We start from the raw sequence: 16855 nt of genomic DNA, 5'->3' as shown, positions 1-16855 counted from the left end.
GACAGCATGCCTCAGCCCTGACCCCAGGCCAGGCAAGTGATCTGACCTCCATAAGTATCGGCCAACTAAGTTGGCAACTCTTATGGCAAATCAGAGATGCCAGTGAGGCAACAGATGGAGAAGGCATTTTGCTGAAGAAATGGGCTCCCCATTGCTATCCTTAGCATCGGTACCATGTCCTGCAGACAGCGAGCACTCTCAGACGCCAATTTTAAGTCTTGAGGACAATTTTAAGTCTAACCACAGCCAGATGCCATCTGTAGCAGCACTTCCTTAATAACTTAAAGATGTATATTTAGAAATATTTTTTTAAGACTCACTAACTTTTATTTGAAATAGAATTAGGTGGCCGAGCACGTCCACAGTGGTGGGCATATAGGGAAGCTACAGAATGAGGTCACAGATTCAGGAGGACACGGGTGCCTCGCTGGTTGCCATGGGAGCTGGGACGTTGCTTAGCCTGCAGCCTCTGGGACCCTTGGTTCCGTGGTCTGTAAAGTGAAAGCAGTGGCTTTCCTGAGTGACCAGGGTGACGATTCCATGGCACAGAGCCTGCCACCCTGTCTGTGGAGACCAGCTAAGTGCTGGGTGAATGGTCTCCACCTGCTCAGCAGTGCCAGAGGGGACTCTCATTCTTGCTTCCCAGATGGATGCGCTGAGGGACGGCAGGGCAGGCCCAGCTCCAGTTGCTGCCCTTGGGCAGACTGAGAGCCACTGTGAGCAAGGCTCAGCCCCCCCTGGAACTGGAATCTGACGCTTTGTTCAGAACCTCACACATCTGTTGACTTGGCTGAATCAGAAACGGCCGAGGTAGGAGGAGAAGGTACCTGTGAGGATCTCTGCTGCCTGCCCTGTCGTTTTCTGGATCAGGAGCCTCAGGACCCCAGCCTCCAAGCTCAGCAGCAGGGCCCCCGCACCCTCTGACAGCTCGGTGGACAGGAGAAGCCCCTCCTCATTCCACGTCCGGAACTGGAAACCCACAGAGAGCCCATCGATGTTGGGGGTGCCAGGCAGCAGCAGGTAACTGCCGCTCGAGTTGACGAAAGTGATGGGCACGATGTGGGGTTCAGAGCAGGAGAAAGTGACATTGCCCTGAAAAACAATAAAAAACAAACAAATGTATAAAAGCTTTTTTTAAATTTATTTATTCTGCAACCTGACAGCTGATACACACCACCTGGAGCTGACCTTCATTCCAGGATCAGTCCAGAGTCAGCCACAGACTTTAAAGGGGAATGCGTCAGCTTTGTACATATACACCCACAAGACTGTTGCATTCCTGTGTCAGGGTCCCGGAGCTGCCTGCGAAGGGGGCATCCTGGACCTGGGGGCTGGGGATGGCAAGCACCACTGTGTTTAGAGAACCAGATATAAGAGTAATAACACCCATTCACTGGACACATGTACACTGTGAGTCAATCATGTGCTTAGCACAAGGATCACTTTTAAAGAGATATACCTAAAAAACTGATACAGCTCTGACCGATTGGGCTCAATGGATAGAGTGTCGGCCTTTGGACTCAAGGGTCCCAAGTTCGCTTCAAGGGCATGTACCTTGGTTGTGGGCACATTCTAGGAGAGGATGTGTGCAGGAGGCAGCTGATCAATGTTTGTCTCTCATAGATGTTACTAGCTCTCTCTCACTCTCTCTCTCTCTCTGTAAAAATCAATAAGATTTTTTTAAAAAAATAAAAAAAGAAAAACTGATACAATGTGGAATGCACTAAAGGAGAGATAGACACTGGCTCCTGGGGATGGTTAGAAGAACTCAGGGCACATGCGAAGTTTTCACCAGAGAAGTGATGCTTCCTGGAGGAAGTGGGTAGGAGGGTGGGGTGTGCCCTCCAGCCTTTGCAGCAAAATGCACATGGGTGTGCAAAGCTTTAGAGAAACTGCAAATTGGCATTCCAGGGAACTACAGGGAACTTGACATTTCTAAACATTATTTGGGGCAGAGAGGGTCAGGGAAATGAGGTAGTATTGAAAAGCCCTTTTGTGCTTGCTAATGGTAACATCAAACTCAGAGGCAGCTGAGTGCCTTGGGCCAGACTTTTAATTCATTAGGAATGTTTGCGGAGATGCGGGCAGTGGAGGATGGAATGCTCAGTGTGCATCCACTGGAACCGGAAAGAAGAGGAAGACGACTGTCTTCTGCACAAGTGAGAACTGGTCTTCGCTGTCTGCAGTGACCAGAGTGAGCTTCTGAGCGGGACGTTACAGGGAAAAGGAACGCGCCCAGCTGAGCCACCTGCAGGACTCACTTCTACTAGACAGATGAGGAGGGAGCAGGGTGCCTTCTAAATTGTGAAGAGGTGTTACATTATGCAAACCATTTGGAATTTAACTCCACAGCCAACCATATGCTGTTTTCAATCTCTATAATTCATCAATTAGACACAAACTAATCCCTATGACAATGCAGCAAACTTATCCAGGAACATGTAACGCAAGTGTGTCAAACTCACAGCCCAAGGGCCATGTGCCTCGTTTATGTGACCCCTTTAGCTGTTGAGTTTGACATGCCTTGTGTAACGCAATATTTTCATCTAAATAGTTATAGATGCATCAAGTTTCAGGCATATCCTTCCTGCCAAGGCCTGATGGTCAGTGCCACTTTTGCAAGAGGCAGGTGTTTCTGCAAGGAGAGCACCTGGCGTGGCCCGCTGCTGAGTGTCAGGTAGGGCTTAGACACTAGTGCACATCTGAGTTCCAGAGCACATGAACGGGTCAGTGCCAAACACCGCAGAATTGGGGAAAGCCTCCGTCCATCCAAGCACGCTCATGCTTGTCTTCTATTTCTGAAGCCACCGGCAGTCTCCACACAGACTTCTACCATGTCTGTTTCTGGGGTTCACTCCGCAAGCAGCCTACCATGAGCAAGTCCTTGCATTAATCACTGGCTCTCATGGCTTAGATGTTTTCTTCTCAGGAGGTTTGATCCCCAGAAGGTAATTAATGAATCAAAGGGTAAAGCTCTGCTATTCATCAAACACCTGCTGTGCCTGCAGGAGGCACCATAACCTCCGTGGGTTGAAAGAATGCACAAACTGGATTCCAAAAGGGAAGCAATTGCACAAAAGCCCCCTCAGCAGATGTGACCTAAGGAGGCTGCTGTAGTGTCCACCTCTGACACCTCCCTCTTGCATGCTGGGTCCCACTATTCAAAAATCTACCACTTGCTCATGGCATTTTATTGTTGTTTCAATGTGCTTTCATTTGATTTCTGGTGGGTTTCCACTCAAGAAGGAAACTACCACCACTGCGAGCAGATTCCTGGAGGTGGGCTCTCTTCAGGAAGAATCAAAATCACCAATGCCGCTCTGGAAGTCAGGAGAGGCAGGGACCTTTTTCTCCTTTTCCTTCCTGAGGTCAGTTCCACCTGTTCTGGTGACAGACTGGCCAGAACAAAGCTGCACCCCCAGGTTGAGGCTGTGCAGAGGGAATGGTTGGCCAGCAGTGATAGGCTGTAGGTAGAAGCTTGAGAGTTTGTAGCGATGTCCCTCCTCTTCCCTGTGGGGCTGGCGACTTTTCTCTTACCCCGTTAGTTCTCCCGGCTCATCCTATACGCAAAGCAGACTAACAGCAGCCCTGGCCAGGTGGCTTGGTTGGTTGGATGTCGACCCATACACCAAAAGGTTGTAGGTCTGATTCCTTGTAAGGGCAAAAACCTAGGTTGTGGGTTGGATGACAGGAGGGGTGCATGTGGGAGGCAACTGATTGATGTCTCTCTCTCTTTTCCTCTTTCTCTCTTGCTAGAAGTCAATAAAACCATATCCTCGGGTGAAGATTATAAAACACACACACACAAAACATTGAAATTCTAACAGGAGAAAATCAAATTTATAGTGCATGTGCACTCAGAGATTCATATTAACATGAAAATTCTAAAACCAGTGATGCCAAATATGGAATAAATGTCACTTTGGACAGAGGGGAAAGCGGGAAATGGGTTTGGACTTCAAAGAGGAAATAGGCAATTTGTAGGTAACTGAGAAAGTGGCAAACACATTCTTGCTAGACCACTCAGAAACAGCGGGACAAAGGAAAACCTGGGGGAGAGACTGGCCTGGACACACTCTGCCCACCACAGTCCATCTGCATGCACTCAAGTGTATAAGCTGAGGTGAGCACAACACCCCCCACCCCCACCCCGAGCCATGCAGGTCTTTCTTATCTGAGTCCCTTTAAGAAAGAAGGGGAGTGTGAAGAAAACCAAACAAACATACTCTTCTTTTGTGCCTGGGGATTCACTTTATTTCAGCTTGAAATACTGGGTGTGCCCGGTATTTCTGGGGACACTCATTTGGGACCCTGCATCGTATGGGTGTAAAATACAGTGTTTAGCTCAATCCTAGCCATTTTCTGAGTGTCCTCCGGATCAGCAGCCATGGAAGAGGGGTCTTCGGACACTCTGGGTCCGGGAGCTGAGATGCTCCCCTTACGTGATCAGCTCCCTCACATCTGACAAGGCCTGGGAGCTCCCTGTCTCAGACGCACTCTGTCCCAGTGAATGTCTAAGGGACACCAAGCTCTTGTTCAACGCGCAAAGGTGCTCAACAGTTCATGAGGGACACACATGTGACACTCAAGTGTCCCTGGCTAGATTCTGGTGGCAAGGACTCCAAACACAGTCCAAGTTCTTCTCCCTGGTGAAGGGGAGGCTGTTTGGTAACCAACGCCTGAAGAGGCATTGGGGTATGTACTCGGTGCTTGGATAGTTACCCTTCAGATTGTGCCCTGCTGTCCCCGCCATCATGCCACAAATGCCCAAAACTCTGTTTTGAGAGCACCCCCTACTGTGTTCTTCAAGGTAGGGTCCTAGGGCGAGAGAGGGGGTGAAGTGGAGTGGATGGGAAAGGCCTTTTGACCAATCAGACTCTGCTCTTCTGGAATGTGAGCGATCCCAGCTCAGCCTTCCCAGCGTCACTTCTAGAGACTTGGTTTTCTGTTTGCAACCTGAGGCTGTTGAACGAGTGGTTCTAAGGTTCGCACGCCCTCCCTCATTCTTTGGGTATCTGATATGGAACACTCATATCCTTGTCACCTGTGTTCTCTCTGAATCACTTTTATTGTTGTCATGAGAATTGTAACTAAGCATCTGCATTTTATGTATTTTTTTAAAATATATTTTATTGATATTTTACAGAGAGAAAGGGAGAGGGATAGAAACATTGATGAGAGAGAAACATCAATCAGCTGCCTCCTGTACACTCCCCACAGGGGATGTGCCTGCAACCAAGGTACATGCCCTTGACCAGAATCAAACCTGGGACCCTTCAGTCCGCAGGCCGATGTTTTATCCACTGAGCCAAAATGGTTTCTGCCAAGCATCTACATTTTAAAAGAACTTGTTTTATAATAGTTGAGAGCATAAGGAAGGAAACTAGGCCTTCCCCTACCAATAACCTTTATACTAGTAACTGAAGGGAATAGAGCAAGAGGTTCTATAAATAGTGATATAAAGTAGTAAGTAAACAGAAGATAATCCTGTTCTATATTTTTAAAAACAAAGCCTAATTTTTAAAGTCAGGGTACAAGAACCAAACCATTGGATACTCCTCCTTCTCTCCCCCTTTCAGAAAAAGTATAAAAAATATAGTGAGAATGCCAGGTCAATGCTAAACATCACTAGGGATTGAAGTCACTAAAAATTTCTTGGAGAGGGTAAAATGAGAGACGTTATATGTAAGGCCCTTAACTGGGAACTGGTCCAAGGGCTGAGCCAATGGGAATTGTGAAGAAGCAATGAGCAAAGGCAGGTTCTGATCAGCACGTTCCCTCAAACACATCCACGGCAGGTTTCCATCAAACCCAAACTTTGTCAAATGCTGACAGAAATCTAGTAAAACCCTTCCCTGGTGGAGGGAGCTCCTCCAAAGGGAGCTGTTACAGTTAAATGGGCAAGGGGGATGTAACAGAGAGAACTCCTCATTGATCAAGTCCTTGCATGAATCAGATGAGCTGTTAGAAACGGAGCTTACTGGCACAGAGGGGCCAACTTCAGAGATGCTGTTCTGCCTATGGACATAGGGCAGGAAATACCTGCATGGTCGGAATGTGAGCGCATGATGGATGGAACAGACTGAAATGTACTAAACAGTGAGCTAATGGTCTCCGTTTTTGTCAAACGTTTCTAAGCATGGACTCCATTATCTCTCGCTCATGGGCCATGGGGGATGTTAGCTAGGTCTTAGCACAGAAGAAAATGCTATAATTGACTAGACTGGAATGAGGAACCTGCAGCAGTGAGAAGAATGGCATTCCCATATGGCATTATTTGTGTTCCACGATTAAACACAAGTTCAGATGAAGTTAACTGTACCCGAATTTCTCATTGTATCTCTTTGTTAGGGATCCACTGCCTTTTTAGATTTCTACTTACTTGCTGGTCTCTTGTTGGCTGCACAGACCACAGGCTAACAGGGCCGACACTGATGATTTGCTGATAGATATTTTCATTCGTGGGCACTTTCCTCCAGTCAAGCTTTGGGCAGTGATGAAAACCACCATCTTTCTCTAGTCATCTCGGTTTGGCAAATACAATCCTTTACATTCATCTCACTACCCAAAGATACTTACTGTCTGTGATAGCAATAAAGCCACTTAGCTATTTTGTGAAAGGCACCATAAAGTTATCCTCAGCTCTGCTCTAAATGATAATCTGAAAATAGAGGCACTACAGGCAAGAGGCCTGTAAGGAGAATACAAGGTCAATGGCTCTGGATGTGCAGTGGAACTTACATGGTTGGGCTGTGCAGTCTCAGACATGGGGATAGCTCCCAGGAGCTATGTCAGTGTTGGGGCTCTGCAGCCTTGGTCTCACTACAGTCACATACATGGTTTGTTATACCTGCTGCTCTGGTCATTGTTCCCCTGTATGCCCATCAGGCAAAAACCCTCCGTGTGCTTCTGATGTGTGTGTGGAAGGTGGGTTTTGCATCAGCTGGAAGGTTACCTACCAATAGGTCAGAGATCCATCTGACCAGTCTGGGGCCCAGGATCTTTAGCCTGAGTCTCACGGCTAGGTATGCTCCAATAGAAAAAGAGGAGGGCACTGGAAGAGAGAACCATTCTGCTGTAAAAGGACCTGAGGTCATAGGTAGTTAGGAAAGAGTGAAGAAGTAAAATGAATTCACTATAGTCAAGATGGCAAATTACCAAAATCAAATAGATTGAGGCTGAGGATACAATTTTAATCTTCTTTTAACTAACTTGAGAAGTTAAGCTTTTGAATTTTTCAAAATTTAGTGGCTGAATATATATATATATATATATATATATATATATATATATATTCTCCAGATAACACCTTAATTACCCCTGAAGGACTTAGCAAAAATGTTTGCATGTACTGTCCACCTGTCATGTATTCTTAGACCATATTGACATCTGTGATCCAGACCACAGGTCATCTGGAGGATCACCATCTCAGACCAATCCAGAGGCTAAGAATGCTGCCTGATTCTTCTCAAGAATATATTATTCATTCTAAGAACCCTCACTGTTTCTTTCTTCTTTAAAAAACTCTGGGTATCAGCTGGTGGCGCTTTCAATTTCCAAACCCTAAGACCCTTGAATAAATCCTTATCATTGATTTCTAGCAAAGTACCCACTCTTTTTGAGTTTGTTCAACATTAACAACAAACAGTTTGGGAATAGACCTTGACCAAAGGTAGAATTAATTTGGTTTAAGTCAGGCTCATGACAGTAGCCAGAGGAAGGGACTGCTTGGTGGGCAAGAGGGTGGGGGATGGGCATCTAGCCTATTCCCTCTGGGACTCCTCTGTGCTCCACTCCCACTGGGACTTCTCTGTGCTCCACAGCCAAATCCCAGTACAGCCCTTCCTTCAGTCGTGCGTGGAGATGATATGTCAGATATAGCAGAGCAGAAACCAAACTTTAAGGCCTCCATAGAACACAGCAGACAAGGTTGAAGTTCTCCTTGCCTTGACTGACTTGAGAGTCTCCTAAATGTGACATTTCCAAGGGTTATATCACTGTGATGAGTGTTATTTACAAAGCATTTTCAGTGCCATTGAGGGTGTTTGTTTTTAGTCATCATGGCAACACCCTGGTGAGTGGGGAAAAAGTTAGCAGTGTAAATCTGAGCTTCAATTATGAGGCACCAAAACAAAGCCAATCAAGCATTTATAAGCTCTTGATTTAATCTAATTTGTGGGGAAAGATTTCAAAGCCAGTTCTTGATTTTCCAAATGAGTACAACATTTCTAATTTGATTTGTCTTCAAACTATCAGGACTGACTAGCATCTGTCAGCAAATGTAAGGGAAAGGCTGCACTGTGAACTAAACCTGTCTTTCCAATTCACAAACTCAGGGAGAGGAGGGAACAACAACAACAAAAAAGCTTTTTGTGTGTGTGTGTGTGTTTGTAGAGAGATAGGCCCCTTCATTCTTGAGTTGATTTATTCAACAGACACGTATTAAGTAGTTCACATGGGTCAAGCTAGGTCCTGCTGGGAAGGATGGGAAGGGCACAGCCCAGGAAACAGGCAGGCTCAGTCCTTGTCCTAATGAGCCTGCCTTGCTTCTGGATGGGGAACTCGGACCAGGCCATCACACTGTCACTATATACATAAGAGAAGTGCGTTGCTGGAATAGCACTTACCAGGAGTGAGCAAAGTGCCTTTTGATCTGTGCTTGGGATGATAAGTAGGAAGGAGTGGTGTTGGGAGCAGGGATATATTAAAGGGTGAGAAGACAAAAAGTGCATTTTTAAAATTTAAGGTAACTAGACGTTTGACATTTATCTCCACAATGCAACATTTTGTTTCTGTAAGAAAAAAATTTAAAAAAGACTTTAAGGAGAGAAACAAATTTCTTGGGTTTTCATTTGTGGAACACTCTGGAAAGAAGCATCTTTAGATTGGAGGGAATGCCCTATTTATGGCTAAAGTGCAGGCAGGCTCACACAGGTGTTTCCTCACACAGCCCTCTCCTCTGACCCCCTATGAGCTGACTGCCTACACGCACCAGTCAACGGGGCCCAATGACAGACCACCTTTGGCCTTTGAGACTCTACTGCCTTTGCCTTTCCTGGGTCTACCAGCTCCCACTTCCTGCTCCTCCTCCTGCCTGTGTGTGCCTCCGTTTCTGACTCTGTTTTGTGCTCATTGTGTGCAAAAAACACTCCCATCTGAGTTTTTGGCTTTTTCAAAGGGCAGTTCCTTTTACCTAGAAATAAAATCCAGACTATGGGAACTGGGGAATGGAAAGTCATGAAAAGTAGACACAAAGACCTTAGTTTTAAGGCACAGGTTAAAGCTATAACTCTGTTCTGAACATTCTTTAATTTTTGTACTAAATATTGTGAAAGCTATATAAAAATATAAGTTAAGAAGGTCAAAATATTAATAATCCTTTTTGGTACTTATCTTTCACTTCTAGAAATCTATTCTCAGGAAATAATTTGACATTGGCCTAAGATTTATACAATAAGCACCATTATTTGTAATAAAATACCTGGGTCTAAAATTGAAGAAATACTTAGATAAATTATGGTATTTTCACATGACATACTCTTTTGCCATCACTAATAGCAATGTTTATGGAAAACATAAAATTGTTTATAATATAATACCAAATAAAGAAAACAATACGAATTTGCCCATATAAATCAGACAAAACAGACCTATATAAACAGGTAGATATAGAATAAAACTAATTTGTAAAATACTGATTGTCTTTGGGTAGTGGAATTATCTCTATTTTTATTTACATAATTAATTTCTCTCAGTTTTTAATTTATTACAATGATGATGATTGGTGAAATAGTTTTCCAAGTATTTTATTTGAAAGGTTTCATTGCAATATTCAGGATTAGAAACTACTATCAAGGGCATTAGTGTGGATTATTGAGAAAGAATAGTAGTTAATCTAAGTAGAGGGATAGAAGCAGCTGGATATGAAACCCTCATTTGACTACTATTTTTCAAATGGTTTCCACTTCTGAATAATTGCAGAATTGTATGTTTTCTCTACTGCAATTTTTAGTTGTGTGTCTACTCTACTCAAGGCCAAGGTAACAAATCATTACAGTAGGATACGGACAAAGGAAGACTGTGAGTGTGTGTGCGTGTGTGTGTGTGTGTGTGTGTGTGTGTGTGTGAATGTTAACTTTTTCCTTTGGAATAAGCTTTCTTTTCCAAACTACTTTGCTTGCCCCCCACACAAAGCAACTGTCCACTCTATGAGCACATATTGGTGCTACTATGATTAAATCCACATTAGTGAGAAACAAAAGTTCTGAGATCTCAAAACACAGAGAGTGCATCTTGGTTCTTGGATAGAGATTGGAAAAGGAACAAATAAGTGTGAAGGGAAACTTTCACCAATTGGCTTAGAAAACTAAGAAAATTTGCAGCTCAATAACAAGTATCTTATAAAAGTCAGTATTTCAATTGTATCAATAATGTTTTATAAATGGGGAGAATTATATGTAATTATGATTATTGCTATTATCACTGTACATAAACAAAGAGGGTTTATGTATAGGTTTAAAAAGTTTTCCTAATAAGAGCAATTTGAAATGATAGAGCATGCACTACAATACATAAATTTAGGGTAATAGTCTACATCAAACCAAAGAATTTACATGCAAACCTGCATAACCCATTGAAGCACAGTGAAAGCCTGGGGAGGGGGCAGAAGAAGGATAGAAGGGGTCAATGGGGGGGGGGAGGGGGACATCTGTAATATTTTAAACAATAAAGGCATTTTAAAATTTTGTTTAATATAAATATAATGAAAGCCACATATGCAATTTAAAACTTTTTGGTAGTTATGAAAACTAATCATAGAAATAGATCTTAAGTAGATTTATGATCATTTCACTATGTATACAAATATCAAATCATTATGTTATATACCTGAAAATAATGGTATAAAATTATTAAATAAGTAAATTTTTAAAAAGTAAAATGAAAGATATCAACTTTAGTTTGAATATTTTTTTAGCTCAAAACATACAAATATTATTTAAACATGCAATCTATATTAAAATTATTGAGATTATTTTCACCCTTGTAACACATCTCAAATTGACCTAGCCACATTTCAATGCTCAATAGCCACATATGGCTTTGGCTACCATATAGGACAGCACAACTCTAGAGCCTTGCTATAATGGTGATGTCAGATTGGGCTTTCCTAATGTGACACTGAAATATAAATTATTTCATTTCTTGTGTGAGAACTGCCTTTTACTGACCTTGGTCTTCAAAGAGATTTTGGCAGGGACACCTGGTCAATACTCAAAGTCACATCTCCTTGCCTTTCTGGGTAGAGGAGCTCCAATTTATGCTCAGCCGGGTGACCACATTTCCCCACTGCCTCTGCAGGCATTGTGGCCAGGTGATTCAGTCTGGCCTGTGAGGTAAGGCAGGGCAGAAACATTGTGTGGGGCTTTCTGGGGGGGCTCTCAGTGGGGTACTCTCTCAGCAGGCAGGGGCACTGCTTAGCCTTCTCTCCTTTTGCTCTTCCATGTGGATGGAAGGCCTAAGGTTCTGGAAGCCTGTGGTACCCTCAGGGCGAAGCAACAGGGTAAGAACAGCCAAGCAGAAGGACCCAAGCATCAGGGTCCCTAACAACTTCATGGTCAATCCTATGCTTTTGTTTTGTTTGGGGGAGGAAGATTTACAAATGAATGTGTCTTACACTTTATTGAGAAAGCATGTTTCTAAAAAGTATTAAATATATATGCCAATTAAAGAACCTATCTTTCTAGAGGTTATGAAATATATTTATATTTGTATCAGTCTAAAGAAAGCTAATTTCTTACTTATTAATTTTGTTTGTTTGTTTGTTTGTTAGTTTTTTCTAAGCATTAAAGTTTCTAATGATTAAAAATTCTAATTAAGATGAAATGAAATTAATGTATGTTTTGGGTAAAAAAGGGTATAAATTATGAAAATGCAGTTTTTGAGGGAATTTTCAAAAGTTGTGCAGGCTTATGAAATGGAATCTTGAGAAAGAAAATTTCATGGGTGATAAGGTGACTAAGACTGGAATGAATATAATTAAGTGAATTTAAATATTAAAAGTAAGGTCAGGAAAAATTAGAATTTTGTTTCCTCTTATCCTATTAAAAGGACTGTACTGATTGGATTGCTCATAATAAGATTATATAAAGTTTTCTGCATAGAAAGCAAAGATTCTGTGTTTTACCAAAATAATTTTCTGTGCTTTATGTTGTCTAAATCAGGTCCCTGACTACTTAGGAAAATGGAACTGCCTCTATAATAAAAACTAAAGCTTTGATAACAAATTATGTAATCTTCTATATTTGTCGTTGAAATATTTTATTGTCACTTTAGTTGATTGACTAATTAAATATTGTTTCAGAATGATCTGTGATCTTGTTAGTCAAATGTTCAAATATTTTAATATGTTTGACAAATTTCTCAAAATTCAAATTTTAGATGAAGTCTTTCCTTGACCTGGATAACCTCAAAAGGTTAGATTTTTTTTGTTGTTGTTGTTCTAATGAAAGAGAAATGTTAAATTACTTATGTGTATTTGGTGCATTAAATTGCATAGTAAGCATTGTAAAATAATGCACCAGGCCTGTAGTATTATTACATGGGTACATACTATCAGTATATGTTGCAAAAATCATATGAAATTTCTATATCCTGATATAATATTTTCAATTGTAATTGTAGTTATCTCAGAATGTTGTGTGTTATAAAGAAAAGAAAATTTATTTTTTTCAATTTCATTGGATTTAGATCTTTAACCATGCCATTCTAAGGTGTTTTTGTTTTTGTCATTTAAAGAAAGTTCTTGTTTTGCTTTGGTGTTTTTTGTAAATATGTTTTATCTTTAGAAGGATCTATTGAGGGGACTCTGACTCATTCCAAAATACAGGTTTCTGATAAAATTTCAGATCAGACCTTAAACTGGATGAAGACTTGCCAAACTCTAAGAAAAACTGGATTCATAAAACTGGTAACAGAAGATAAAGATATATAAGAATTAATTACATGAGACTGAATTAATTGATGAAGATGATTAATTTTTATGACTTTTTGTTTGAAATGTTTCTGATTGTTTTCAACCTCTTATTTTCTAGATATAAGGAAATATGTTTCTCTTAAACTACATATGACTTTAGAGCAATTTGATAAATTATAACTTTTAAAGCAGAATTAAAACATTTATCATTTTGCCGAGACCCGTTTGGCTCAGTGGATAGAGCATCGGCCTGTGGACTAAAAGGTCCCAGGTTAGATTCAGGTCAAGGGCATGTACCTTGGTTGTGGGCACATCCCCAGTAGGGGGTGTGCAAGAGGAAGCTGGTCAATGATTCTCTCTCATCGATGTTTCTAACTCTCTCTCTTCCTCTCTGTACAAAATCAATAAAATATATTTTAAAAAAATTTATCATTTTTATCCCTACCTTTCTCTCCAGAATTTAAAAAATAAGTGACTATTATTTTCATAGCAATCTGGGCATTTTCCTAAGTTTAATAACACTGTAATCTATTTGTTATATGACATACCAAAAACTGTAATATTAACAAAACTTTTGTTTGAATGCCATGTTTGAGAGGAGCATGCATGCTCTGAAGAAACAAGAGTGACTATGAAAGCCCTTGGATAACAACAGAAGCTTTACCAGGTGAGTAAAGAAGTCACCCTCTGGCAGGCATAGAAATATCACAATATTTTGGGGAACTTGAGAAGAGAAAAACTGGCCCAAATCTAAAGGTACTCCAGGCTAAGTATGATAGACTTTGTATTTGTCTTAGACTCTTAGACTCAAAAGGCTTTTTTAAGTTCAACCTGGAGCTCTCTTGTGAAAAATTGCAGGAAAGCAGATTTAAAAGTCTATATGAACAATCTTGTATTTATGCCCCAAAAAGAGGCAAATTTATTGAAACTACATTTACTTCCAAATAAATTAGTTTCATGTGGCTACTGTGGTGAGAAAACTGAGGATTATTTTAGAGAGAAAATGTGTGTTTCGGTAAAAGCTAAAATACACACACACACTTATGGATATTAAATTCTAGTCTTCTTAACTCCTAAATTGGACTGGATGTTGTATTCTTCTAATTTTCTCAAACATTTGGTTACAAGTTTCTGAGCCAACATTTTTAGCTTTCCCCCATTCTCTGACGTAGAATCATTGAGAACACAACTACCCTTTTCTTGAAGTCTGCACACTGCAGCAGATATATTGTCAGGGAAATGGCAAAGCTCCTGTTTCCACGCTCGCTCTTCCTGTCTTTTGCAATGTACACAGACAGACCAAGAGCTTGCCTCATCAGCCAGGGACATCACCAGAGTCACTGGAACTGCAGAGCAGGGGAATCATGAGGCTGTCCTTGCCTGCCCTCATCCCAGCCTGGCATCAGAAATGTTCTCCATGTCAGTGACTCAGGCTCAAAGCTGTTTATAACCTGCTCTAAACATTTACCTTTGTTTTTTGTTGTTATTTTTAAAATCTATTTATTGTCTAAAGATTCACATGTCTTCTTTTTCCTCAATTGACAGAATCTCCAGCCATTCCAACACCAGGCAAGCCCCCACCCCTCCAGTGTCTGTGTCCATTGGTTACGCTAATATGCATGCATACAAGTCCATTGGTTGCTCTCTATTTGTTTTGTCTTAATATTTTTGTTAATTTTCAGAGAGAGAGAGAGAGAGGGAAGAGGAGAGAGAGAGGGAGAGAGAGGGGGAGAGGGAGAGAGAAGTAGAAGCATCAATGATGAAAAAAGAATCATTGGTTGGCCTCCTCTTGCACCCCCCTATTGAGGATGGAGCCCACAATCCATTCCTTGATTGGAATCTAGCCCAGGATCTTTCAGTCCACAGGCCAATACTCTATCCATTGAGCCAGACCACTAGGGCTAATCTGTGTTTTTATCTTGTTTCCACAGAAGGGCCTCCCATTGAAGACCTGATTGCTTCCTTGCACATACATGCCTAGTCCAGGAGCCCACCTGCATCATTCCTCCAGAGTGAGGCACACGGTGAACTGAAGGAAGCTTTCTCAGGACTGAGTGACTAGGTCAATGAAACCTGGAGCAATCTGCCCATTTAGCTTCCACATCAGAAACTTCTTATTCAAAGTTTCAAAGACAAGACTAAAGGGGAGCAGTGTATGCCTTCTGAGATACTGACTTTAAGCTGGTTATTAAGAAGCAATAATAATATTTGGACCCACAGACACACACACACATAAACCTGCCTTAAGATATTTGGGTAGAAGAACCGGTTTGGCTCAATGGATAGCGCGTCGGCTTGGAGACTGAAGGGTCCCGGGTTCGATTCAGGTCAAGGGCATGTACCTTGGTTGCGGGCATATCCCCGGTAGGGGGTGTGTAGGAGGCAGCTGATCGATGACTCTCTCTCATCGATGTTTCTAACTCTCTATCTCTCTCCCTTCCTCTCTGTAAAAAATCAATAAAATATATTTTTTAAAAAAAGATATTTGGGTAGAAGAACCTGCTTCAGGCAGGGAGCAGGGCCCCATACTCCTCTCCGCACATGGGAACCAGAGTTCAGGCAGGGAATCCAGCAGCGCCAGCCCCTCTGTGGCCCATGTGCCTGGCGGCCAGCGGGCTGTTTGCCATGTGGTGGCTCTGTCTCACCTGCCTGACATGGCCTGCTCTCCCTTTGGGGTCCCAGCCCAGACTCCCCTCCTTAGTCCAGATGGCACTGAGCCTCACGCCAGTGTATGCTGCTTCTCCTTTCCTCCTGGAACATGGAACCCCGTGTGCACATATGTAGTAACTTCGGACATTTCCTCCTCTTAAGCTATCTCGTGTTCATTTCGTAATTAACCCATCAAAAAGTAAAACTTAGAACGTCTAGAGGAAAATTACTTTTGCATTTCTGCAATAGACAGCTTATACAAGCAAAGTAAGTGGTCTCCCATAATAAAACCTTACGTGAGTGTTACAGGCTGAATGTTGAATCACTAGCCCCTTGCATCTATGGATGTGGCTGTATTTGGGGATGAGGACATTAAAGGGGTGGTTATGACAAATGAGGCCATCACAGTGGGCCTTACGAGCCAATCTGACTGGTGTCCAGATAAGAGGAACTATGGAATACAATATTTAAAGGCTATTCCTTTAAAAATTGAGGATTAGAAAAAATATATTTTTTAATAATATTGTGGTAGGCTTTGTTGAGAATGCAGGTATTTTTTCTTTCTTTCTATTTTTCTGTGTTGACCAACATTTGCTGTAATGTGTAAATATCCATTTTTAATGGAGATGAGAATTGTATATTATTTTCAAAATACTCTGGGTTAGTCCGTTGGCTGCTTAGTTAAATGGGGAGAGGCCTGGGGTTCCTGCGCTTTCCCAGAGCAGCTTCTGCCCTGATCACCTGCCGGCTCTCCAAAACGCAGAGCCACTGCCTCCTACAAAGGGTGTGAGGGCTGCAGGCATCTGTCCTCAGCCCCCGAAATCACACACACAGCATAGAGCTCCAATCCCTCATTATCAACACCAACACTTATGGGTAAAATCATGAAGAAAAGATCCTTAAATTGTCCTACTTTTTTTTGATGGTCATCACACTGAATTAAAAGTCTGATACATTCACATGCTCCCTGATTTACTGAAAGCATGTGGGGACGAAACCGGTTTGGCTCAGTGGATAGAGCATAGGTCTGCAGACAAAAAGGTCCCAGGTTCGATTCCGGTCAAGGGCATGTACCTTGGTTGCAGGCACATCCCCAGTAGGGGGTGTGCAAGAGGCATCTGGTCGATGTTTCTCTCTCATTGACATTTCTAGCTCCCTTCCTCTCTGTGAAAAATCAATAAAAAAATATTAAAAAAAAAAACAAGCATGTGGAGTGGGTTTCCACTGTGTTCC

At 42.0% G+C, this 16855-nt stretch overlaps 1 protein-coding gene across 1 annotated transcript in view; it reads right to left on the bottom strand.

Moving 5' to 3' along the window:
• Positions 1-16855, bottom strand: part of CNTNAP5 (contactin associated protein family member 5) — a 777193-nt gene that overhangs the window by 348729 nt on the left and 411609 nt on the right. Inside the window, exon 8 of the mRNA XM_084892213.1 lies at positions 828-1092. Within this exon, the coding sequence (XP_084748339.1) occupies positions 828-1092 (265 nt within the window). The remainder of the gene's footprint in view (positions 1-827; positions 1093-16855) is intronic.

The sequence above is a fragment of the Pipistrellus hanaki genome, assembly GCF_964339955.1.
Source record: "Pipistrellus hanaki genome assembly, chromosome: 8".
NCBI classification, from domain to species: Eukaryota; Metazoa; Chordata; class Mammalia; order Chiroptera; family Vespertilionidae; genus Pipistrellus; species Pipistrellus hanaki.
The sequence above is the reverse complement of the archived record's forward strand: the minus strand, read 5'-3'. Positions and strand labels throughout refer to the sequence as shown.